This window comes from Colletotrichum karsti (genome assembly GCF_011947395.1).
Source record: "Colletotrichum karsti strain CkLH20 chromosome Unknown Scaffold5, whole genome shotgun sequence".
In the NCBI taxonomy this organism is placed as follows: Eukaryota; Fungi; Ascomycota; class Sordariomycetes; order Glomerellales; family Glomerellaceae; genus Colletotrichum; species Colletotrichum karsti.
In genome coordinates, this window is record NW_024065905.1 from 559113 (window position 1) to 584114 (window position 25002).

The 25002-nt window shown below is 54.9% G+C and overlaps 6 protein-coding genes across 6 annotated transcripts; 2 read left to right on the forward strand and 4 right to left on the reverse strand.

The window, feature by feature from the left end:
• Nucleotides 1–434: 434 nt before the first annotated feature.
• CkaCkLH20_02176 (uncharacterized protein) lies at nucleotides 435–4511 on the reverse strand (the record flags this gene model as incomplete). The annotated part of the gene is made up of 3 exons (XM_038884895.1): nucleotides 435–966; nucleotides 1019–4092; nucleotides 4158–4511. 3 exons carry the CDS (start codon nucleotides 4509–4511, stop codon nucleotides 435–437), a joined length of 3960 nt encoding a protein of 1319 aa, XP_038749683.1.
• A 1029-nt stretch (nucleotides 4512–5540) lies between these two features.
• Nucleotides 5541–7457, reverse strand: CkaCkLH20_02177 (uncharacterized protein; the record flags this gene model as incomplete). The annotated part of the gene is made up of 1 exon (XM_038884896.1): nucleotides 5541–7457. One exon carries the CDS (start codon nucleotides 7455–7457, stop codon nucleotides 5541–5543), a length of 1917 nt encoding a protein of 638 aa, XP_038749684.1.
• Nucleotides 7458–12705: 5248 nt separating this feature from the next.
• CkaCkLH20_02178 (putative Hst3 protein) lies at nucleotides 12706–16312 on the reverse strand (the record flags this gene model as incomplete). Its single annotated transcript, XM_038884897.1, has 3 exons — nucleotides 12706–15178; nucleotides 15692–16134; nucleotides 16187–16312. 3 exons carry the CDS (start codon nucleotides 16310–16312, stop codon nucleotides 12706–12708), a joined length of 3042 nt encoding a protein of 1013 aa, XP_038749685.1.
• A 2320-nt stretch (nucleotides 16313–18632) lies between these two features.
• Nucleotides 18633–19598, forward strand: CkaCkLH20_02179 (uncharacterized protein; the record flags this gene model as incomplete). The annotated part of the gene is made up of 3 exons (XM_038884898.1): nucleotides 18633–18883; nucleotides 18946–19311; nucleotides 19361–19598. The coding sequence occupies 3 exons, from the start codon at nucleotides 18633–18635 to the stop codon at nucleotides 19596–19598; spliced, it is 855 nt and encodes a 284-aa protein (XP_038749686.1).
• Nucleotides 19599–21460: 1862 nt separating this feature from the next.
• CkaCkLH20_02180 (uncharacterized protein) lies at nucleotides 21461–22301 on the forward strand (the record flags this gene model as incomplete). Its single annotated transcript, XM_038884899.1, has 4 exons — nucleotides 21461–21517; nucleotides 21586–21702; nucleotides 21757–21864; nucleotides 21924–22301. 4 exons carry the CDS (start codon nucleotides 21461–21463, stop codon nucleotides 22299–22301), a joined length of 660 nt encoding a protein of 219 aa, XP_038749687.1.
• A 421-nt stretch (nucleotides 22302–22722) lies between these two features.
• CkaCkLH20_02181 (sugar porter family MFS transporter) lies at nucleotides 22723–24523 on the reverse strand (the record flags this gene model as incomplete). The annotated part of the gene is made up of 4 exons (XM_038884900.1): nucleotides 22723–23705; nucleotides 23760–23848; nucleotides 23899–24284; nucleotides 24341–24523. 4 exons carry the CDS (start codon nucleotides 24521–24523, stop codon nucleotides 22723–22725), a joined length of 1641 nt encoding a protein of 546 aa, XP_038749688.1.
• Nucleotides 24524–25002: the final 479 nt, after the last annotated feature.

The following is a 25002-nucleotide window of genomic DNA, read 5'->3' on the forward strand; positions in this document are numbered from 1 at the left end:
TTGTTGTAGTAGATGGATACATGGTTGAGTAGGGGGTTGAAAACACTCTCGGCCATTAATCCGACGAAATTCAAACGATTTGCGTTGGGTGTAACGGCTGGGATAAGGGTAAAGATGGAGGCGCAAAAGTCGTGCTTTCCTTCCTCGCGGCATCGACTTTGGTTGGGTCTGCCTACTGTACCATAAAATTTCAAACATGCTTGACTTCATGACTACCCAGACTGCTCCTGCTGGTGACGTGATGTCTATACTCGTGATACTGAGTACCGCACGGCTAAGCGGAAAGGTGACAATTTCAGCACGTCGATGTTTATTACTAGGGACAAATGTCAAGAGTGGTCTTCACATGACACGTGTCATACATTGCTATAGTACATCTCCATCTTGTCTAAGCTCTTTATACACAACATTAGTCTATTGCCGACATGAACTCTTCATCGGCGGCCTTGTCTCCAGGCCTCGAGCTGCTGTCGGCGCTCCTCCACCTTGCGCTCGAACTCGGCCACCTTCTCCTGGTTCTTCCTCTCCTCCTCCTCATCCTTCTTCTTCTGCACCGCCTCCTTGCGGATCCTCTCGCGCTCCAACTGCTCGGGGCGACGGGCGGCGATATCGCGGGGGCGGTAGTCGGAAAAGAGGCGCTTGAGGACGACCTCGATCACCCAGCAGGCGCCGTAGTCCAGGACCATCACACCGGTCATGGTCGTCTTGAACTCGTCGGTGAACGGAACCAGCTTCATCTGCTCGTTGATCTCGGGGATGAACTCCATCGAGCAAGAAAAGGCCAGGGCAGAAACACCGACGATGCCGTAGAACATACCCTTGTTCTCGCGGAGAGACTCACGGAAGGGGCGGCCCTGGTAGTTGATGGCGAAAGTGCTGATCTGCTGAATGAGTTGAAGGAGGTAGACAGCGCTGTTGAGCAAACTAGGGGCAAACTCGGCCTCGAGATCGACATCACCAGAGCGACTAACCAGGTTAGCTAAATGTTCTCCAAACTATTGATAGGAATAAAACTTACGGCGCAATCTTGTCGCAGAAGCGGGCAATGTAGATGAGAGTGACGACGTGAACGGCGAACTGTCCCAGGATCGAGCCGATGATGTAGAAGTTGAAGATATTGGGCTGGGGGCGCTCCTTGGAAAGACCCTCGACAACACGCGCGCGCGAGATGGACAGGAAGCAGACGCTCATCAAGATACCGCTGATGGTGTACTGGCCGTCGCCGAACTTGATACCCTCGAGGTAGAGGACACTAAGACTGTAGGCGCTGATGAGGCAGTTGAGGGCGAGAATCTTGTAGGTCTGAATGGTCGCGACAAGCGTGCAGCGGCCCTGGCGGATGATGTTGGGAACAGCGATGACGTTGCGGAGCTTGCTGGTGAAGGGAGCGGCAACGGAGGCGTCACCGAGCTTCAGGGTAGGGGGCTCGTCGTCTCCGCCCATCTCGCTCTCCATCATCTGCGTGGTCATCTTGTCAGCAAAGCTGGCCGCCTTGGCCTGGGCCTGGGCCTGGCGAGCGGCTCTGGGGTCTTGGTTGTTGAGAAGCTGCTGGGCGGCCGGAGAAGTGACGGTTTCGATCGCGGAGACACCGTTGGCCTTCAGCCACTCCTCAGGGCTAATGTTCTTTCTCTTGGCCTCACGCTCAACAGCCTTGGAGAAGTGAGGGTTGCCGGGTCCAGGGGGGTACAGCTGGGCGATCATGACGGGAACAGGGGGAGCGGGCTGGTTGAAGCGCTTCATGAGGTCGACCTGCTTCTGGTAGATCTCCTTCATCTTGGTGTTGCGAGAGTGCTCGGCGATGCGAGTGAGGTCCTCCTGGGTGCCGTTGAGAAGAGCGATACCAATGTGAGCTTGCTTGAGGGCGCCGACGTCGTTGGTGCCGTCACCAGCCATCAGAGTGTAGTATCCCATGTCACGGAGACCGACGAGAATGTCTTCCTTCTGCTTGGGCGAGACACGAGCGTAGACCCAGGCGTGGCGGAGAATGGAGTTCCAGCCGACTTGGTCCTTGAATTTCGCGAGAGCGTAACCAGTAACACAGAGATCGTAGGATTCGAGGATCTTCTGGTCGACAGGCTTAGTAGGATCAACAGGGATGTTAATCTTCTCGTCAACGCTGTGCCAGATGAGCTTGTCGCCGCCGTCGTTATCCTCAGGAGCGTCCAAAATCAGAACGTCACGGTCGACGATCTCCACGTCTCTGGCGACGTAGACGGCAGTAAGCGGGTTGTCTCCGGTGATCATGACCACGCGGTGGCTGCTCTCGTTGAGCATCTGGACGGCCTCCTTAGCATCTTCCTTCAGGGGGCAAGACAAAACCAAGAATCCAGCAAACGTCAGACCAGACTCGACATTCTCACGCTTCAGGTCGTTGATCTTGCTGGCTCCCAGCTCGTTGTCGACGGTAAGCTGCTTGTAGGCAAGTGCAAGGACACGAGATCCACGGCGAGTGAAGTACTTGAAAGTCTCCTCGTAGTCGGCGGGCACAGTGGAAAGTCTCTTCTGGATGGTCTCGGGAGCGCCCTTCACAGCGACGAAAGTGCCGCGGATCCGGTTTCCAAGCTTGTCCGCGCCGTTTACAGTAGCGACAGAGCTCTGTCTCTTGAGGGCCGAGGAGAACTGGAAGCGACGCTTGATCTGAACGGTTCCGCTGACGCCAGTAGTGGCAGCAGTGGTAGGCTTGCTGGCGAGGGTATCGTTACGGCCGACAGTCCATCCCAAAGAGGTCAAAGTGGCCTTCTCCATCGGGTCACCAACGACCTCGCCTTCGTCAAGCTTGACGAGAGCATGGGCCGTAGCAAGAACAAGCGTGGTGTCCAGACCGATCTCGTTTACAGGGGTCATGTGGGAGTGAGCGCCATCAGACTCGCGAGGGGTGTCAGTGCCCGTGTGGCCAAGTCCCAATCCAGCAATACCCTCAACAACCAAGTCTTCGCCGGTAAGGGTTCCAGTCTTGTCGAAGCAGGCCACGTCGATGCGGCCGGCGAAGGGAATGCGGAACGGCTCGGTGCAGAAGATGGCATATTTGGCCAGAGCGGCCAAACTGGTGTTGACAGCCAGACTGAGCTCCATGGGCAACTCGGGAGGAACAACGCTGGTGACAATCAAGACACAGTCGAGCAGAAGCTTGGAGCGCTTGCGATCCTTCTTGACACCCTCGTCCCAGACGTACCAGGAGGCGGCGATGGCGAAGATGAGCAGGAAGAGAATGAAGAGCAGGGCCTCGACGTTGTTGGCAGAAACACGCTCGGTGGAGTAGATCATGGTGCGGACAAGGCTGCCCTGGGAGGTCTCGAAACCAGTCTTTTGAACGATGGCCATGGCGCCGTTGTCGGGAGCGGGCGGGACGCCGGAGGCAAGCTTGGGCTTCTCTTCGTCCGGGTTGCCGTGAGTGATCTGCAGAACCTTGGTACCGCCCCAGAGGAAGGCATTCTTGTCCAGGCCCTCCGGCTCGATCGGCGCATCAGCGGGACGAAGCTGGATGGAATCCTTGAGGAGAGGGGTACTCTCGCCAGAAAGCATAGCCTCGTTGACAATAGCAGTTCCCTCAACAAGCAGCATGTCGCAAGCAACACCGCTGTCCTCCTTGGTGCGGCCAACAGACACGAGGTCGCCAGGGAGGAGCTTGTCACTCTGGATCTCGGTCCACTTGCCCAGGCGGTAGACGTAGACGTCGTAGGGCTTGATGCTCATTCCGCGGAACTCGTTGAGAGTGCGCTGGCGCTGCCAGACGACGGTGCTCTCGAAGGCGACGAGCATGAAGAGGGTGAAGAGCGAGTAGTACCAGTATTCGTCCAGCATCCACAAACCGACGCAGAAAATCTGGAAGACGAAGAAGGGGGCGACGGCGTGCTCCTTGAAGAGCTCGGTGAAGGTGGGAACCGGGATGTCGAAGGCATTGGGACCGTAGTGCTCCTCAATCCTCTTCAACTCCTCCTCGGTCGTAATACCCTTGGACTGCTGGTAGCGTCCAATCTGGGGCTTCGGCTCGAGGTCGATATCGTAGACGAGGGTGCGGAAGACCTTCTCTTCGGGGTAGTAGATGAAGCGGCGCTTCTGGAACAGGAACGAGGTGTTGACCTTGCCGCCGACCTGTGGTATCGCGTGTTAGCTCCAATCCCGCGGCATAACGGTCGCGAGGAAGGCTATGTTCTCACCTTGTCGCGAACCAACTTGCAAATCTCGGCGGACCCGGCATTGGCGACGGGGATGATCTTGATCAGCTCGGCCTCGTCAATCGACTTGGCGCGGGTGGCGGTGAAGAGAGCCTGGAGGTTGACGCTCCAGTGGGTGCTCAGCCAGAAGAGGGACTGGAAGGTGATGATGGTGCCGATCCACACAAAGGTCCATTCCTCGGATGCGATGTGCTTCTCGTACAGTTCGGGGGTGAGGTAGTATCGCAAGAACACGGGCCAGACGATGGCAAAGGGCCAGACGTAGGCGTGGAAGTGCGTCGGCAACGGCTTCCACAGCTCGGCCAGCTTGATCTGGTTATTGTCCACGAGCGCCATCGTGAGAGAAAGCGCAGCGCAGCGCGGGAACCAGGCGGGCGGAAGAGGGAGGGGGTTGATGAGTGTCCTGTCGTCCTCTACTTATCCAGTAGCATCGAATACTCCGGACGTGTTTAAGAAGAAAAAGAAACAGAAGAGGCACCGACGACAACAGACAGGCGACGGGCGTGGGTGGATGTGGTGTTGCTGGCAGGAAACAGGGAAAAAGGAAGCCGGCCGAAGGATTTCGATTTGGCGACCTGTACTTTTTCGCGATGGCGAATTGGGGGCAGCCTGGCAGGCCACTCGTCCAATTCCAGTGGCCCGTGGGGTATTGTCGTGGACCCTGCACCTTTCTGGGCTGTCGATGAGGTAAGGTACGTACCGCCAGCTATCCGCGGACCGGACTTCGGGCGAGTGACTAAGCGATGCCTTTTCCGGGTACTTGGCGTCTCGGTGAGGAGCGCTCACCGAATGAAGCCATCACCAACTCGAACCTTGTTCTTGGTAATGGCTCTGGTAATTCGCTGGACTTGTATTTAGCACCCCCAGATTATCTCAAGCCTTACAAGCAAGCGTCGACTTCCGTAAAAACTGACACTACACTCCCAGAAAATATATCGATGAGACTTCAACCATGTAAGTGCCTAATGCCAGACAACCGAGACCCAAAAAAGACACTTGAGGCGCATTGTGTTTTGATTAATTGACTACTCACCACTCCACAGCTGTTGGCTTCATGGCTGATGCAGAACTTGTCAACATTCCCTTTCTGTTTCACTAACAAACCGTCACAATCGTCCACGAATAAATTAGGACTGCCCTCGGCTAGTCTGTTTGCTGGAGTTACATTTCCACAAACACAACTAATCAATGGGACGGGTTATGAAATATAACAAAGGGAAGTGTTGAATTGGTATGTCTGCCTAGGTATCCTGACCTTCATCTATCCATGGATATCATAATATCATTCCCAAATAACGCCGTTACAAAATCCTCGCAAAATCTCGTACGACGATGCCACCCCCCACTCATCACGTATTCGCAATATTACTCCTCTGCCACTCCCGCGATGATACTCCTGCGGTTGGCGCGGCCTGTTACCATCCAGTCGTCCTTCGCCGCATCTCCGGACGGCTTGGGCGGCTTGATGTAGTCGGAAAAGCGCTTGGAAATGCTTGCCTGACGCTTCAGCTCATCCTCGCCGGGGGCGGACAAAACACTTGCCCGCTTGTTCGTCGAGTAATAAGCACTATCTCTCTTGCTGCTTTGCTGGGTGTTCATCATGACGCCTGGGTTCAAGGAGACCGGGTCAGGTCTGAATGAGCCAAACGTGTTGTCGGCATAGCCGTAGTGGCCGGAGCGCCGGGCAAGGTTGCGCCACATCTGAGCGTGGTAATCCCGATCGGCATCTTCGGCGTCAGCAATGAAGCGTTCGAAATCCGACATGTCCTTGCGCGGCTTCTCCTCCGGTTGATATCTGGGCCGGCTTGAATGAGCAGCATGTGTTGGCTTGTAAGCCTTCGGCTTTTCGGGGGTTTGCTGGGACGCCGGCTGCGGTGACTGCTCCGGTGTCTGCCGGGAAGACTGGCTTGGGGGGTCGAAGGGTGCTTCCATTTCCACAGGCGATACTGACTTGGGAGGCGTCAGATCTCTTGCATATGGATCAGCAACAAGGTTAAAACTATGCCGTTGTGAAGATCTCGGACGGGACTGGGAGTGGCTTCTTGCAAGTCCCTTGCCGTTTGCCGAAGAAATGTTCGGCTCGCCATGCAGCTGCGCCCACGCGTCAAGGACACCAGGTTCCCTCGTGGTCACGACCTCAATCTCGCTGCTCTTGACGATTTCGAGACGTCGGTGTAGTTCCTGAGGAGAGGGAGCACCATACTTGGACGACGACATGTCCCGCGACTTGCGTTTCTCTGCCTCCTTCTCAGCCGACAAGGTGCGCATTCTCTGCTCTCGGTACTGCAGTTCGTCTTCGATGGCCTGGGTAGAAATTGTAGCCAAGGGCCGAATGCTGTCGTCGCCAGTGGCAATAGAGATGCTCTGGCGCTGGTGCCGCGCCGGGTGGGTTGTGCGCGAAAAGTCCGCCGCGGCATGCTTGGGCACGTAAATCGGCCGTACAACGGGAGCTGCGACTGGTGCGTCGGTTTTGGTGTCATCGTCGCCAAAGTCATTGGCACCGGATTTAGACCAGAAGCGCTTCCCAAAGCTGGGCTTCGTTCGCACCTTTGGTTGCGCAGACGGGGTCGAAGCCGCCATGTGTTGCTTGGATTGTGTTTGAGAGTGCGACTGAGACCTGGGCTTGGATTCGGGTGGGGTGACGGCGCCGGCAGTTTGGGTCGGGCTTGTCGCTTGCTGGGGTCTCACAACCTGTCTGAGGAAACGGGGGACCGATGAGGATGACTGATTTCGGGTGTCCGAGACAGGCTGGCCGTCTTCCGTCTTGGTTTTGTCGTTCAGCTTCTTCTGCGAAGCGTGGGACGCGGGTAGCAGCAGCGACTGTGCTTGCATTTCGGCGTCGTTGGTTTCATCGATATTACGAACCGGGTCAGAGGAGTTGGTGTTCGTGTGGTCGTCGGCTCCGACAGGCTGGCTCTTCGTCCTGTCGCCGCCCGTGGACATCCACCGCTTCTTATTGTTGTCGGTATCCTTGTCTTTGGAAGCCATTCGCCGGCGCCTCAGGCGGCCCAGGATCCCAGTCTCGTCTGCCGAAGGTGCAGGAGTAGATGACGACGTAGTACCGGGACCAAGACTTGTCGTCGCATCGGCGGTAGATACGGGAGGGATGTCTGGCGCAGGTAACTGCAATTCGCTCTGCTCGTCAAGCCCTGGCAGCGGTGCACCCATGCGACCGTTGTCGATGCGACCCTGGACTGGGGTGGCAGGGTTGGCAGGGGACGCTCCTCGGAGTGTGTTCTGGGGATTGTGGAGTTGGGGACCACCTCGCATTGGGGATTGCATGGGTTTAGCAGGCGATGTTTGCTCCTGCTGATGCGACGGCATCGGTGGCATCGGTTCAGCTTCTTGGGCGCGCGGTGACTTGGGTTGCCGTTTGCTGAATCTGCGACTGAGAAACCGGTTCAAGACCTTGACCCCAATCGAGGGCTCAGCCGGGAGCGGGCTTGGTTGGGAAGACGATTGGTCTCCCGCCTCCCGTTGCTGTTCCTGCTGCTGTTGTTGGAGATGCGAAAAAGATGGCGCTGCCCCGAAACTGGCGCTTGCGGGCGCTATCAAAGACAACGGTCTCGGTCGCTTGGTGGAAGTGGCATCCGGCTTTTTACTGAGCTTCGACAACCGGCGACGCGGACCACTCGATGTTACAGGTCGCGCTGCCTCTGCCTCACTCGGACTGAGTTGCCCGACTTCTGGTTCGTTCTCTTGTTGATCCTCCGCGGTTACCGATATGGTCGCATCAGGACGCCAACTCCACCGGTTGGTCCGCCGGCGCGATGATACACCAGCAGCGCCAGGCTGCAGCAGCTTCTTGTCGGCCGGTACGCTGTTCTCGACCGGGTCGGGATTCAGCGATGGTGATATCAGAGGTTCGCTGCTGATGACAGCATCTTCTGGAACGCGAGATTTTCGTGGTGCTCCGGACCACGACCAGCGATTAGAGTTGACCATTGCTTTATATTCCGGCTTCCTTGCCGCGGCTCCCTTCAAAAAGGCGTCTATAAGGACGCGTTGGTCTCACACACCTTCTTGGATCTGACCCCTGGAAGAAGTGTGCCCACCCTCCAAGACCTTTTTCAGCTCAGCAAAAGGAGCAAGTTTCCCGAGGTTGGGATGTGCTGGGCCGGCAGGCACAACGGCGCATCAGCAAATTGAGGCTTGTCGATGCGTTGCGGGCTTGGGGTGTAAGCTCCGAGACGGCGAATCAGATGGCGAGGTTGGTGTAAGCAGCCAGCTGTAATGAGTGAATAGGGACGAACAGAACCCGGTCGATAATGGCCTAGGAGCAGCGACGGATAGGAAAGGGAAATGAGGATATATGAAGAAGGACGGCGAATCGAGAAATAAGGCGAATCTAGCCCAAGTTATGAGGCGCCTGCGCGGGCGGAGGTCTCGACGTGGAACGGCGGTACATGTTCACGTCTGCAAGTACTTGACAAGTACACTTAGTGACATATCCACCACGCATCACTTTTGGGTACTAGAGGCATCTTTCGCAGCCCTCCGGATTTCGCTGTGCGTCGCGCTTCTGGTATGCCGTTAGGCCAACTTTGCCGGTACCTGATGGCGTAAGGCAAAACGGATGATCAGCGTGTTAGTTGGGCGACAAAGAAAGGACGAGAAGAGTCCCGTGTGGTAAACTGAGCTTTGACTCGATTTGGTGTCTGGAGCGAAGCACAACAATAGAACGGAATCCGAAGAGTGTACCTCCTGAAGCGTCCAGGCGGCGAGTTTGGGTAATTTGAGTGGTAGAGAGACTACCCGCACCGGTGCCCACGCGCCAAAGCGGCATTCCGCGCGGACGCATATTCGAGAGCCAAGTTCGCTGGACTCGAGTCAAAGTGTTGGTTAGCGTACTCAGGAGAGCGTCAAAAGATGCAGCAGCTTCTTCCATAGGATTGTTGACATGTTCAGTGTTGCTTCCGCACTGCTGAACGTAATGAGACATAACGGCTCCGACGTCATCCTTTTGTTTTAATAATTGTTTCTCCCTGCAGATCCCTTCAGTGCATATAGTGCCTTGCGGCCCGCACAGATGGACAAGATTGATGAGAAGGAAGATGAAGAGCCTCATGGAATATTCCCTCAAGCCCTGCCGCAGTTGTGGTGGTCGTGTTTGCCGACTTGGCCGAGAAGCTGGTGGATACCTCGAAATGCATGCCCAGGAGGCTTATTGAATGCAATGCCGGTGAGACACGAAAGTGGGCAGGATCGGCCACAACGCCAACGTCGTAGGGTTGTGGTTGGTTTTGCGGCGTCAACAACATGGCCATGCAGGCGTCGGACAGCGTGTGGAACACACCAAAGTGACAGTAGTAGTTGTCGACTTGGACATGAAAAGTTGATTGGCTGCGGATCAGGGACCGCAAGGCTCGGGGAAGAATCCTCGCCGCGCCGTCTCTTTGTCGAGGACAGATGTGGGAAGAGGGGTCGGTCCCGGATCTTGGTCCTCCTCTCTCAGGCCATGGACGTTGAAGAATTTCAGTATGCAGACATGATTCTTTGTCTGGAAAGCTTGTTTTAGGCAAGGCGTGTGTGTCCGGGGTGCGTTATCCGACCTCGTGGTCCTTTGTGGTAGCAGCGACCTTAGGCGGTTTTTGGCTGTGACAAACGATAGCCTGGAACAGATTGGCTTACGAATGACGGCAATTGGCTGGACATGTTCGGGTTTCCTGGTTTTTTCTTTTGTGAAGATGCCGAAAGACTCGGTTGAAATTGTCGGAGTCGGCATACAACACACACCACCTCAGATGCTGTGGCGCCCGACTTTGGCAAGACTCGGAGGTGTTTGACCAACTGGATGGCAGTCTCGGGTGCAGGGGTCCCGAAAAAGAACAGGCAGAATGTCTGAAAGAGGAATAGAGGCGTGAAGGAGTCCAGCTGGCCTGCAATCTGCACGAGAGGAGATGGAGGGGTGCATGGCGAGCCCGGGGCGGATGGCGGAGTATGGATGACGGACGGGGCGGAACCTGATGTGCTGTAGCTGTAAGCTGAGGTAGGTACTCAGGCTGGAGGATTGCTGAGAAATTGATTTGAAAGAAAACGGTGCCTGGGTTGGACATCGGAAGGTGGGAGGAAACATCAAGTTGGAAGATCGAGGACAGAGAAACATGGAGTTGAAATTGGTCCGTGGTAGATTGCCTTTTTTCCGGGGTGACATCTCGATGAACTGGGCAGGCACAGGGACGGCAGGGACGTCGCACTGACCATGATCGTCCCTTCCTTGCTCAGATGGAAGGAAGAGTGGATCCAAGGTGAGGAAGATCCACCTTTCTCCAGGATCCACACAGTTCACCGTTGAACCAATCACGTATCATACTGGCCTCCAGTGTCTTCCACTGACTGTCGACGATGACTTCTTGAGAAAGCCACCAGTCACAGTAACCACACTCTCCCTCTCCAGTCTGGACTCCCAAAATATCCTTTCAAGCCTTATTCTTAATCTAACAGCCAAAGAGAAAGCCTTCAGAATGGTAAAACAAAGCCGCCAGGACGCCATCACCACGTTTTCGCCCTGTCGATCACCCCCTTGGCTTGCCTCAGATCAGACACTGACAGACTAAATCCTCCGAGGGAAGTTGTATCGATCACGATCCTTCCCATCCTTCTCATGGCTTCAATCCTCCCTCGTGGCTGAAAAAGTGGTCATATTTTTGGGACTCGCAGCCGCAAGCTACGTCGACGGGTTATCTTGGCAGCCACTACTCAACCACTCTGTCGTTGAGGGTCAAGGGCAGCTTCACGAGAGGCGCACACATTCCAGCCGTCTGGACCAGTCGATCAACAAAACTCGTACGGCCAGACATCGCCACGTTTCGCGCGTACCATAGTATAGCTCACCAGTTGACATGGTTGGGCCAGCACTGGCTCGTCGAGATAAACGGCCGCTTTTCTCAGTCCAGAAGCCCTCCACATTTTGCCACCAGCTGAGCTCCCATCTCTGCCTCGCTCGAGATCAGAATCCGTAGAGCTCATATGGTGTTTTGAGCTTCTGGAATCCTACCCAATCAATGTCCAAGTCGACCATCCCATACACGTAAACAAGCAGCCGGAATGCGAGCTCAAAGCTGACGGCGCGCGGGCTGAGGGCAACCACCGCGAGCGACTTACTACTAGCGGATCAACTTCGCTTAAGCGTTTTGTAAGGCTAGGCATCAATTCTTTGAACGAACATCACCGAACCTCCAATAATTGAACATATTCGTGGCTGATGCGACTTGAAGCATTCGTGTCTCAAAAGAGCGTGGCATCTTCTTGACGGCCAGCTGAGACCTTTGTCACCCTCTCCCCCGCCACCACCACCGTCCGAACATGTCTCTCCTCCTGTTTCGAAACGCCATTTTGACGTTTACTTGTCAATGTGTCGCATCGGTCAGGGCTACTGCACTCTCGGTCCACGGGGTTTCGTCTCACCAACGACAATCCCCCCCAGGATTCAAGGTTTCCGTGCTTTCCTCCTTCAGCCCCTCCTCCCTAAGTCTCGGACGCATTTCCGATCCCACATACGTTGAATCTTGAATCTTGAATCTCGTTTCGGAGAATTATCCACTCCATGCTGCTCTCTCTCTCTCTCTCTCTCTCTCGTTACCCGAGCATCCTATCCCGTGATCGGTTCGTCGTAAGTCCGGGCGTGGGTGCTCCCCCCCGGAAACTTTTGAGCTGAAGCAGATACCTAAAAACACGGAGTCGAGGAGAAAGGAGATCTCGAGATCTCGAGATCGATCTGGGAACCCTGAATGCCCAGGTCAGAGACTGGACGATGCGTTCTCGTAGATCCCCCCGAGGTCCCAAGTCGACGGACGGCGCTAGGCAGGCTAGGGTCTTCCCAAGTTTCCTGATCATCAGTCTTCTTCTACTTCTGAGTGGAGCACGTCTTCAACGTGGCGACCCGCGCCGGTATCTTCTCCCCCCTCCAAAAATCAATAGACTCAAAGTTGGTCAAAGACCGCCTGGAACCCCATCCAAGGGTAGCGTGTGCTTCTCAAAGAGTTTGGGCGTTGCGCGGGGAAGACACACAAAGTGACAAAAGAGTGACATCCTTCGACCTCGCCTCGAGCTGAAAGCGTTCGGCCGCAACGCTGCCCACGTGTTTCCCCGCCATCGACCGAGTCTCGCAGTGATTGACGTTCAGCTCGAGAGACTTGCACTTCCTGCTTGACCAGAGTCAACGTCGGGGCTTAATCGAAGTGCGCCTGACTTGACCTGAACCGGCCCCCGCAAACGTTGCCTGGCATGCACGCATTGTCCTTTCTGGGTGACTGTGATCTGCCCGAGTGTTTCTCGGAGGGCCCTCCGGCTGATGTGGCTGGTCGGCTGGATGAGCTCGGATGTTGGTGTTCGTCCTCGTTCTTGGATCGGGATCTAGTCAGAGTTGAGCAACTGAGTCACGATAGTCCAACATACTGGAGAGTGATTTCATTAGTGTAAAATGTGTCATAAGCTGCGCCTCTTGAGCGCAATGATATTCAGCTGCGGGGTATAATTCAACGCTTCCTCTGCCCATGCAATAACTACTATATTCCCTCCATTCACGTTGTTAAGTATGACTCCCAAAGAATGTTTGACTGTGCCCTCCCTTCAGTACCATGGCCGCAGCGATTTCCGTCTTCGTTCCAGAAAGACCGGTGTGCATAAATGGCACCCGCGGAGGAGTCCAGTTTGGTGCGCGCGATAATTGCATCATAAGAGCATCGAAGTGCTGAAATGGTTGTTCGAGTGTCGCCTTCTGCTGCATGCAGATTCGTGAGTTGGGTGGTATCTGACGGATCCGCGAATTGGGTGACATCTCCACCGAAGGACCCGTAGGTAAACTTGGCGGCTCCATTGCTGGCGGTTTCGAAGTTGTTGAATTCGGCAGCCCCATCCGGAGAGGCGCCAGCTTGAGCGTGTGCATGGCGGAACTCTCGAGATCAGAGATAATCTTCGGCGACGCAGCCAAAGGCTCTTCCTTTCTTTGCAACTTCTTGGCTTTTTGGGGCCTGGGCCTCGGGGTAGTCTTGCTAACAGAGACTGACCGCGGCGTACCAATGATGGATACCTCAACACCATCAATGGTCTTCCGCTTCCGCTTCCGAGGGTTCAACTTGACGGCGTCCAAGATAGAACTTGCCTCAACTTGCGCCATTGGAACATGTTCCACAATACTTGGGTTCCGAATCTGCTCTTGCTTCGTTTCCCACGGCTGCGAACTATCTTGTGGATCATGCGGCTCCTGAGAGGCTTGTGCATTGTCAATACTGACAGGCAATTCGGGCTGCGACAACTCTTGCTCTGTTTCCTCTGGCTGCGAAGCACCCGGTGGATCATGTGGTTCCTGAGAGGCTTGCGCCTTGTCAAGAGTAACAGGCAATGCGGGCTGTGATAACAAAGCTGGAGCAGACTTCCTGGATTTCTTCGGCTTGGGCTCGGTGTTTTGTATGGCTCCGGGGGATGATGTGACCAAAAGTTGATTGCCCGTAATGCGACTCAAATGGGCCATTATCTTCTGGTAATGATAGGCGCCGCTGGTCTTGTCCTCGCGCGTTGCCATCGGGCGTAGTGGACCCTTCGGCGGCGTCCTTTCGTCCGGTCTCGAATCCTGCTCCGCCCGATTTACTCGCTTCGGCTCAACCTTAGCAGCGTCGTTTGCTACATCATCGGTCTTTGCGGGTTCAGGTTCTTGACCCTGACGCTCCGGCTGCAGAGGGAGGGCAGACGTATCTGGGTCCGCATTTGCGCCAGGGTTTGGTGGGTTCTCCCTCTGCGGAGGTCTCTCAGGTTCAGCAGTTGCACTCAACCCAAGTGATGGTTCTGCGTCAGGTTTCGGCGGGCTCTCCATTTCCGTAGTTCTCTCAGGCTCGGCAGTTGTACTCAATGCAGGTGACGGTTCTGCGTCAGGTTTTGGCGGGGTTTCTGTCTGCTGAGGTCGCTCGGGTTCAGCAGTTGCCTTAGGCGAACGTGATGGTCCTGCTTTTTTGCATGGCTTCGACGCGTTCTGCTCCGGCTTTTCATCTGTAGTTCGCCGGCGCTTCTTGCTCTTCTCGGTGATCTCTTTCTTCTTCTTTGGCAGCTTGGTGCCTGGAGGAAGCCACATCAGGGGAGCTCTGAACTCGAGATCAGACACCCAAGCGTCACAATCCCATTGTACCCAGTAGTCGATCACGTCTCCCCATGAACTTTCGGAAGGCTTTGTGAAGTTGACAAAGACGACTTTGCCCCCTCTGCTGTGTGCCGTCTTGGCGAATTCCCTGACGATGGACTTGAGGCCGTGTACCTTGAGAGAGGTGCCGAGGATCAAGAGTAGGTCGGGTCCAATTCTAAGGTCATGTTGAACAATCGAAGATATGAGCTCTTCGCTTGGGTTGTCTTCGCCGTAGAGGACAATATCTGGCCGTAGCTTGCCTACGCCCAGGCGTCTCTTTCCCCTGCCTTCCCTCGCTGCCGTCGCATGTGCACAGTGGGGGCAGTCGGGTTGTCTGCCGATGAGCGTCTCATTCTCACGTCCCTCTTCGTCCCATGCGCAGATTTTGCGGCAGGAAAGGCACCGTAAGAACCCGAGTGAGCCGTGCAGTAAAACACATTCTACACCGCCCGATTTCTTCTCTTGCTGTTGAGGCTGAGATTCTGACGGGCCGGAGGTGTCTGGAGTCGCATCCCCCCGCACGGTACCACTGTCATCTGCGTCGTTCTTTGCTCCTGTAGTTCCGACCGGCGAAGATCCGACCTCATCGCTGCCGACCGAGTTGGATGGCGTTGTTGATGCTGTCGTTGCCGCCGTGGACTTTCTGGAGAACCTTCCGCGATGTCCTGGGCCTTCTTGGAGTGAGGTTGATAGGCCCACCTTTTCCTCTAGCAGGTCGATGTTTTGCGAGTAGCATCGGACGAGCTTTCCGCGATTTCGGAGATGTTCGATGAAGTGATGCGACTTCGTGGGTTGGACGTCCTTGGCCTTTTTTCGTAGAGTCGTGATGAAAGTGTAAAATACTGATGTTTTCGTGTCGTCACGGAGAACATTGACGTCGAAGAGGTCTCTGCCTTTGATATTAGATAGTACTGCCTTTTTCGGGTAAGATGACGGTGGTATTTCGTCGGTTTCTGAAGATGCTATGCTGGAAGAATCCCGACTTGTTGATGAAGACCGATCCACGTAAGGATCAGACATGATTGTGACGGGTGATGACAAAGGCGATGATGAATATGCATCGCTAGGCAAAGATGACAAAGGGCTGGAGTAGCGCGTCGTCGTCTTTGGTGTAGTCATAGGGGTTGGTATCTGGCCTGATGTTGCGTCCGTTCTGGTTGAAGTGTCTTCAGAGACGTCTGTGGGCCAAGGTTCAGGCAGTCTCGGTGGACTCGAACAGATGGCGACGGGATCATAAGCTCCTGCTGGCGGCATCGAGGCTAGTGACGATGTCAACAAGGACCTCTTCCGCAATTCTGCAGAATTTTCATGTTTTGCATTGTGACGAGGCCGAGGATCTGGGCTTGCAGAACGACCCCTAGTGCGTAGGATAGTGCGGCTGCTCAGGCGAAGACGTGTTGACCTTGGGAAATCTTGTGGCGGGTGCTCTGTCGGAGGTAACGACTGCGCTCTCCTAGATCGTCGCAGCGACTCGATTGGCGTCCCTGGTTTTCCGGTGCTGCAAATCGGCGGCTCATCGGGGCTCTCGTCGACTTCACCCCCCTTGCCTGGTCTTGCGGCGGCGCGAGGGCCATCTGTCGAATCCTCGGTCTTCTCCCCGGAGTGTGCCTTCTCTTTGCCGGAACCACTGATCTCCTCATCGCTCGTTATTTGCGAGGATTCGCTGGGGAGACAGATTCCAGAATCCTCGAAGGAAAGCTTCCGCCGTTTTTGAGGTCGTTCTTCTTGATCGGCGATGCTGGAATTCGACGACGAAAGACGTCTCGCTCTTTCCGCACGTTCCCTACTCACAGCGTCGTAATGAGCCTGGGCGAGGGAGTAAAGACCGTTCTCGCTTCGAAAGTCCTATGCTCAGTTAGCGAATAGCGCGAGACGAGTCGGCAGCAAGATGGCGCACAGGTATGCCGGAATTGGTGCTGATGCCGGCGCCGGTTACGACGACGACCTTCCGAGCCTTGAAAATGGCATTGGCAATCCCCTGAAGAAGAACATCTTCTTCGGGGGTCACCTGGATAATAGGCATATCGGGTGCGTTAGAGCCGACCCATTGGGCTTGTTCACGATGGTCTCCCGACTAGCAAATATCCCACTCTAGGTGTTCAAGTCGACGGCGCGTGTTGAAGGAGACCGAGCTTGTGCAGACGATCGTTTTTCTGACAAAGGTGATTGACGAGGAGTTGGAGAAGCTCCCAGTCTGTTCTCCCAGTCTGTTGCTTGATTTGACGCGAACTGGCAAAAGATGCGATTTGCGCGGGGTTTCGTGGGTAGCGCCGGCCGACAGTTTCGGTTGGGTGTGGTCGGGTTAGTTGGCGATGCCGCGCGACGGTCGAAGGTCTTGACGGGGTAGCCGAGTGAACGATGATATCTTTTTGACAAGGCGAAAAGAGAAGAGTGTGGTGGTGAGGTTCCCTTGAGATGTGGTCGTTCCTGTGACGCGACGGCAAAAACGGAAGCGGTGGTGGGTGGTTGGTCGTGGTACCGACGCGGTGGAAAGAGCATGCAGATGCAGTTGACCAGGGTTCGCGGTTCCGAGAATGTAGGTGGAAGTCGCGGTTGATGGAAACCAAGTTGCACACGAAGCTTCCTGGACCGTTCCTTAGCCCGTCGTTTCGATTTGCAGGGTGAATTGCAATCGTGGAAGGTCGAGAATCGCGGCTGAGGCAGGGCAAGGTGAGGCGAAGGTCTCGGGCTAAGGTAAGCTTGACCTCGAATGAACAGACGCGTCTCAGAACGTGCTCGGAAGCACCAAAGCTCGAAAGCTTAACAGGTAAGCTTCAGTACCCCGTGTTGAATGTTGTAGTCGTGAAAACAGGTCCAAAGCTGGCCGGTAGGTGTTCGTCGTTCATCGGAAAATACAAAGAGGCAATTGGTGATGTTGGCGGAAGGTACGTTCGACCTTCTTGCTGAATCGGATGTTGTTGTGCAACCGCGACTGGCCGAAATGGTAAGGTACCTGACTGAAGGGACTTCAATACTCGGCTTCTCCACTTTCAGTGAGCGAGACGGGACGCCAACAGCTTAGCGGCAGCGGCCCAGATCGCCAGTGAGATCACCGAACCCCAATGATTTGCGATAACGATAACGATAAGAAACCGATAAGAGACCTAACCGAAATCCGGGTGGGGCCTCTTATAGTGCCTATACGTTTGCTTACACAGTACGCGACGTCGCCAATTTCTTCAGAATCCGCTGCAGAAACACAGTGCTCAAAACAATCAGAGCCCAGGCGGGAGATTTCCATCTTGGCTGGGCCAAGCATGAAGATGTTTCCTTTCTATCTTTCATCTTCATCTCTTTTTGAATGGGTGTACTGAACCACTGATTTCCCTCAGCAGCACCCTGTTAGGTCATTTCACCAAGCTGTAAACCACCTACGGTATACACTTTGTACTCATTACATTTTCTTGGTCATGAATGCTTGCTCAATCTTCAGTTGGATTATTTATGGCCGCGAGCAATCACTGACGAGCCCGAATGTCAACTCTCCGGATCCCCATCGCGACAAGCCTGATCGCTTGGCACCGGAGTATCCCCAACTTTTGGGCTCTTCTAGAAAGCAATGCTTGAAGACCGAGACAGCCACCGGAACCCTTCATCGGTTGTAAGGCGGTCACGATGGACTGAAATACGCAATGGCAGATGAGACGATGCCAGCAGTCACACATGGGACGCACTACCGATACCAAACGGCCGTCATCGCAAGGTCCCCTCGCCCGTCCCAACGTCTCAACCGCCTCCGCCCTACTCACCGGCATCGTCCATCTGATCTTTCCGTGCCTCGCGGGTCCCTCGGGCGAGACCAGAGTTCGGCCCCTGAGACGATGTCGTTTGATCGCCTTGCCTCCACACCCTTGTGACAGCCCTGACGGCCGGACGGCCATTTTTACCAACAACCACAGCTCACTCACTCGACTTCAACCTCATCTCCGGTTCGCTCACCCCACGAACCCCTCCAGCCTGGAGCATGGGGAAAACCTTCCTCAGCTGCCACCTCGTTTTAGTCTCCGTCGCCTCCGTTTGCCGAATTTCCATGTTTGATGTCACCTTGCCAGACTGAACTCATCCGGTTCCGGGTCGCAAGACTCGACGAACCCTCCCAAACAGCTGCCAAGGCCGCATGAGTCGTCGTTAATCGGTGCATCTTATGATCTCGCCGGTCGATAATGCGACTGCGTAGTTGAAAGCCCCAAGACTACATAAGTGCCGTGAAACTCCAGTTCCTCCGCTTCAATCTTGCGATACGATCTCTTCATCCATTCTTCTGTTTCTTCACCATAGCGTCTTTCTTTTCATAATTTCAGTACACTTCCACTCTTTACCTTTTCGGCTGGTCCAACTTCAAAATGGTGTGCTTCCACTCATTCACTCTTCTTTCCCTCGCTTCCGCGGCTGCTGCGCAGCAGTGTAAGATCCAGTTCGATGGACGAATCCCGTCCGGGACCGCGTTGAAGGCCCTCGACGCGAAGAACAACTTCTTCAACCCCCAAAATGTCTTCGGCAAGGGCCTGGCCTTCAGCAAAGTCCTGCAACTGCCCAAGCAGGCCGGCTCGCCTTTCGATGGCACCGCCAACGTGCCCGTTGAGATCACCATCAGGTAACCTCTCCATGTCTATCCCTTCAGAAAAGATACACCGTCGGCTGACCCGTTTTCTCCAGCGACAAGTCCATCTTTAATAACCAGACAGGCTTCCGCCGCGCCGAGCTCATCCCATCCAGCAACTCGGGCACCGACGCCTCCACCACCGGCGTCAAAACCTTGCATTTCAGCATCGCGAAGGACGCACAGCGCCCGCTGAATGCGTCTCACGAATACCAGATGGCTTTCCTGGAGAGTAACGACTTCAGCACGAACCAGATGGTCCTCAAGACTGGAACCATCCTCGGCGGAAACACCGCGGACCCGGACACCCTCCAGCTCTTCGGCAACGTCAACACGAAGCCGGTGCCTCCCCTGCTTTTTAGCACACCGTTCACTGAAGGTGTCACCCACAACTTTGCCGTCACCTTGGACTTTAATGCCAAGTGAGTTTCCCTTGGTGTTTTATCTTTCAAGATACTAACACCAGATCAGTACCAGCAAGGTCTTCTATTCCACAGATAAGAACGCCCTCGCCCCTCAGGGTGATGCCGTCAAGAACGATGTGAGCGGACAGGGCCAGTACCACTTCGGCCTCCTGAAGAAGCCCGTTGGAGGCGAGGGAGACATCACCAAGAACGGTTTCCAGCCTGCTGGAATCAACGAGGGCGTCATCTTCAGTGGCATCTTCCTGGAGGACAGTGCCAACGGATGCGTTAGCTTGTCTCCGTAAGGAATATTTGCAAGACATATTGTGGCAGTGGAGGCTATAGATAGGGCTCCGGCGCTGCGTCGGCCGCTCACCCAGTCCGGATAAATTTGGGTGAGATGGAATAATACCATAAATTCAATACAGGCCGCAAAAGTACCTTCCAAGCTTAGGTGTGCGAGACCAAGTCAAGAGAACCTGGACTTTGTTATCCCGTCGGTTTATCTCGCATCATTGGGCTTCATTTCAGACCGCAGCGTACCATGTGAAGACTTGGCAGCGTGAAGAATCCGCGCGCGGGCCTTGCCGGAGTTCCCGCCGATAAAAGTGGAGACTCAATCGGAACCGTCGGTGGTGCGCCGGCCCCACATGCCGTCTCACACGCCAGTACCTTACTGGTTTCCCCATGCCTCCCCAACGTCGAGAACAGCGAGAAGTAAGTTCGTCTCCTTGGAAATGGAGGATTCGCTGTCTCTTTAGAAAAACTTAGTCACCCGCTTGTAATCAAAGTCTAGCATTCGGTCGACGGAAACGCGTTCATTGCCTACTAGGTAGGGCAAATCGGCGTCGAAGAAGTCACCTGGGTTTAATAAAGTCAGGCGACCTTCCTGAGGTATGACCACAGTGTAAGGCGGGGAGAGGAGCCTGGACCCTTGAATATTCTTCATCTGGGTATCTTTCCACTTCTGCCCAGAAGCTAAGTCGGTTAACGGCCTTCTTTGGGGTTCGCTCTCGTATGGGGCCCTTGCCAAGGAGCTTCAAGCAATTAATTCTCAGCCAAGCATGTTGCTAACAACCAACAGAAGGAACTTTGGTTCTTGAACCAACTCCGCTGACAGTTCGTTTGCTTCAACCAAGACTTGAAAGCCGTGTTCGGTTTTAAGGCAACTAAGGTCGTTATTGCTCTGAAGCCCATGATCTCTTCTGAGATTCCATTCTTGTTCGTTTTCCGAGGTCTGATTGCCTAGACTGTGAGTCGCTGGACACGTGTTGTTCATCATCTCCGACGTATAAATGCAGGAAGATAACTTATAAGGACTTGAGTGTCTGATGAGGAGCCTTTATCACCGTGTGTAGGGTGTTGGCCGTGGCAGCTGGGGATATCGTCGTTGTGGCATGCGCTTCGTCGTGAAGGCGGACTCCACACTTGGCTTTGGAGTCGAGAACCCCACTGTGCTACGATGTCTACCAGCAAGGGTTGAAGCGCTCAGTATGGCCTTACATCCTCCGTAAATTGTGTCGGTGAATGGTTTGGGCAAACCAAGAAGACAACATAGGAACCAGGCGTCGCGCTTCCATCGGGAACTTTGTGGGGTTTTCTAAACATCGCGGTTTTGAAGCTATCTATAGATATGTCGACACAGTCGGTTTCGTCCGCAACATCTTGTGATGAAATAACACTTATGGGCACACGTAACTGATTAATAGCCTCTGTGCCAGATTCTGCTCTGATTACTACACCAAAGAAGAGACATGGCACGCAGGGTTCAACTCAGCTAAGAGAACGCCGGGATATTCCATCTCAAGTCGAGGCCATATTCAACATTACTTCAAGGGCGCTCTGTCAACCATGGTTCCCGCAGAAGGCCCCGTTTTGAATGCTACTATCCTCATTCGTAGAGGCTTCAGAGCTTGGCTGAATACCATTGGTTGTTCATATTCAGGCCAAGTGAAGCCTGGTAGGGGTTGAGTCGAGAGGACATGACAAGGGCGGCTTACAGGTAGCAAGCCAGGGTCATGAAGGCCAGCCGTCTTCAGCATCCCCTCAAATGCGCATGGCAGGAAAATCGAATATAAAAGCGCTCATTTCTGCCATGTTCTTGGTAGTCCTCCTCAGTCTTCCCATCCTCTCTTCATCTAATCAGCTTAATACCAAGATTCCAAACATGAGGCTTCTTCACGCATTCCTTCTCGGAGCGACGACCACCGTCGTCAGCTCTGCTGTACGTCTAGTCTCCTTCCCAGCTCATTCGTACTTCTGCGTCAACAACTGACATATTGGAAATCTCAGGCTTTGCCCGAGGATGGAGGTCTTCTTCGGGAACCATTGGAAGGCTACACGATCGTCCCTATGCAGTGGTCCGGCACTGTCGACGGTGAAGACATGAACCTCGAGGGCACCATCGAAGTAAGTGTGACTAAGCCAGTACTAGCATTATGAATCATCTGACACTCCCACCAGGAAGTCTTCGCCCAGATCCAGGCCGTCAAACCCGACTTCGACTGGACCAACACCACAGAGCTGACCGAGCCCGAAGCCGACCTTTCGACCCTCGACGCCCGTTCTCCCGTGAGTTTTCCCACCCAAGTAACCCCGTCAAAGCACGACACATCCTGACATCATTCCAGAGCAACATCATCTGCGACGTCGGCGGCAGGGGCCCGATGGTCCAGGAGGCCTCGATGCAACGAGAGACGGACTACCTCCGCCGCATCGCCAACTCCCAGTGCGGCGTGGCCGCCGGCCCCCGCGTCTGCGCCCGCGTCAGCTGCTCCAGCGGCGACGGCATCTGGCTCTGCAACGACACCACATCCCACCTGAGCCGCCGGTGCGGCATCATCCCCGACTACGTGTGGAGGATCTTCGGCCGGTGCAAGAGCTGGGTTTCCTCGGGCGTCTGCCCCATCCGCGGATGCCAGTACCCCGAGCCTGGTTGGTACTACGCCAGGGGCCAGCAGTTCGATACCGAGAACTTCAATGTCATCATCGGAAAGGACAATTGCTAGGTGGAAGATGAGGGGCGGAAGGTTGAGTTGCCGCTGGAAGGTGGCTGAGAACTCCAGCCTCCCAGTCGGCAAGGCAGAGTGACTATGGCACCAGATTCAATCCCGACGTGGCATTCTAGTTCTTGGGGCCACGGTTAAACTAGCTCGATATACACTCCCGGAAACTTCACCACGCTCAGAACCATGGTCGTATGAAAGCCTCGCGTTGCAGCGTATTTCGAATGAGGTTTTCAGTAGTAGAACTTAATCATGTTCGAAGTTACTGATATTGTCCATTTACCCGAGAGACATGCCGAGTTAACATCACAGCGAAACACCATGACGCACGACAATACTGATTACGTATTTAGAAGGTAGACCTTTCAGGTCTAATCACATTAAGGCAGAATTCTGCCTGGGGCTACGGATTATGACTGTGCGACTAAGCCTCCTGATGGCTGACAACCGCGGTCACCTTCTCCTGGCGGTTGGCAACCTCCTCCAGCTGCGGGCGCAGAGAATCAGCCGCCTCCTGCGAGAAGTGACGGGCACTGACGCGGTGCTCAAACAGCAGGTCAATCTCCGAGTACGTCAGACCGAAGGGCTCCGGCAGCCTGAAGAAAGTCCAGGCCAGGAACAGCGCCGCGATGCCGGCCCAGAAGAAACCGCCCTTGGCACCCCAGTCCCAGTCCTCGGTGCCGATGATCTTGGGCTGGAGAGCGTTGACGATGAAGCCGCCCGAGTTGTAGAACGCGCGGGCGAGGGCGACGGTCTTGACGCGGAGCCGGGTGGAAGGCATCTCGGCCACGAGGGTGTAGCAGGACGGGCCGACGCTGAGCTGGAAGAAGAAGAGCATGACCACGATGAGGGCGCCCACGCCCCAGGACTTGCCGGACGTCTGCTCCCCGACACCCAGGCCCCCGATGATGATGAGGATGACGACCATGGCGGACAAGCCGGCCAGGTACAGGGTCCGGCGGCCGATATGGGTCATGATGTACCACGCGATGAAGCAACCGATGAGGCCGATGCAGTTCTGCACCAGGCCCATGGTGAAGCCGTTCTCGGCGCTGAGACCCGCGTTCTGCATGAACTGCACGCCGTATCCCATGAACGGCACTCCGCAGAAGGACTGGGTCAGCCAGACCATGCAGGCGATCTCGGTGCGTCGCAGGTCGACGCCGCGGAAGCAGTCCCAGTAGTGGGTGCCGGAGCTGACCTCGATCTCGAACTGGTTGGTGAGGCGCATCATCTCGATGTGCGCGTCCAGGTCGAAGTGGACACCGCTCTGAGGGGATGTAAGCTTGCGGACTGCTTCTCTGGCTTCGTCGAGGCGTTCCTTGCGAACGAGCCACCACGGGCTTTCGGGAGCGAAGATTGTGCCGATGATGATGGGGATAGGCCAGACCCATTGGATCGCGAAGGCTGCGGTTGTGAACGTCAGTTGTGTGTAGTTGCCTTCAACGCGAGCTTACTCACGGATACGGTAACCCCATTGGTTTTCAATCTGCAACAGTCCACGGAGCATTCCACTGCTGATGAGCTGTCCAATGACCCAGCACATGTTTCTAATATCGTCAGCTACTATTCCAATGTTCAAGTGATTGATATTACTTACACCCAGGATGTCATGTAACCTCTCAGAGCCATCGGGCAGATGTCGGCGGCGTAAGTGACCGCCAGCGTTTGGAAAATGCCCCATGGAATACCCTGAATCAGAGCACCGGCAAGGAACATGGGCAGTCCGTTGGAGAAGAACGGAATGAAGACGGCTCCGATCATGGCAATCATTGAGACGATCATGGTCTTCTTGTATCCCAGCCTTTCGGTGATGAAACCGTTCAGGATGAGGCCGATGATCGAACCGACTTGTACACCATTGTTGATGATGGTCTGCCACCGAGACGAAACGATGGGTTCACCCTTGCTGTTGATCTGGTCACCGTAGCGCTGCTGGAAGGCAGGGAAGACGTAGAAGTTGCTCATAAGGTTGGTATCGTAGCCCTAGTTTGCTTCAGTCAGTGCCTTGTTGCGATGCATGTATGAGAGCATTAAATTACCTCCATAATGATGGCGAGAGAAATGATGAACGAGAAGATGATCGCCTTGGGCCAGAACCGAAGCGAATCGCGCACGCTCATCCCGCGCTCGATCTGCATGGCCGTGATGGCGTCTCCCTGGTCATGATCATTGTGACTGACTGCTGGCACCGCACCGGCGCCGGCGACCTTTTCTTGCGCCATGTTGGAAGTCGAGTCGAAGGAAAGAAAACGCCAAAGGGGTCAGGCGACTGAGAGTGAGGTTATTCCCAAAATCTCAATAGACTGACAAACCGGACGCGACGTCGCATTTATACATGGGAACCGCGGGGCCCCTCCCCTCCCCTTCACACGCCTTGACACCCTGCCACGCGAAACCATCAGCAAACCAGAGACCAATCCAATCTCCTGGTATTGCCGAGGCAGTGCGGAGAATCCCAGATGGAACCCTTGATGGTTACAGTAAGAGCAGGGCCGGCAAGCATTGGCAAAAATCGCACGTTTGGAGCCAACGCCCGGCCCCGATCGATGACAATTGGTGTGTTGCGAGGGTCCCATGGGGAATTCTCCGGGATTGGAGACGATGGCCGGTCGAGACTTTTGGGGGAGCAACGAGATGCCTTCATTCGTCAGACGATGTGGGTGCGACGAACACAAGTTCATGGCCGGGGTGTGTTGGTGTT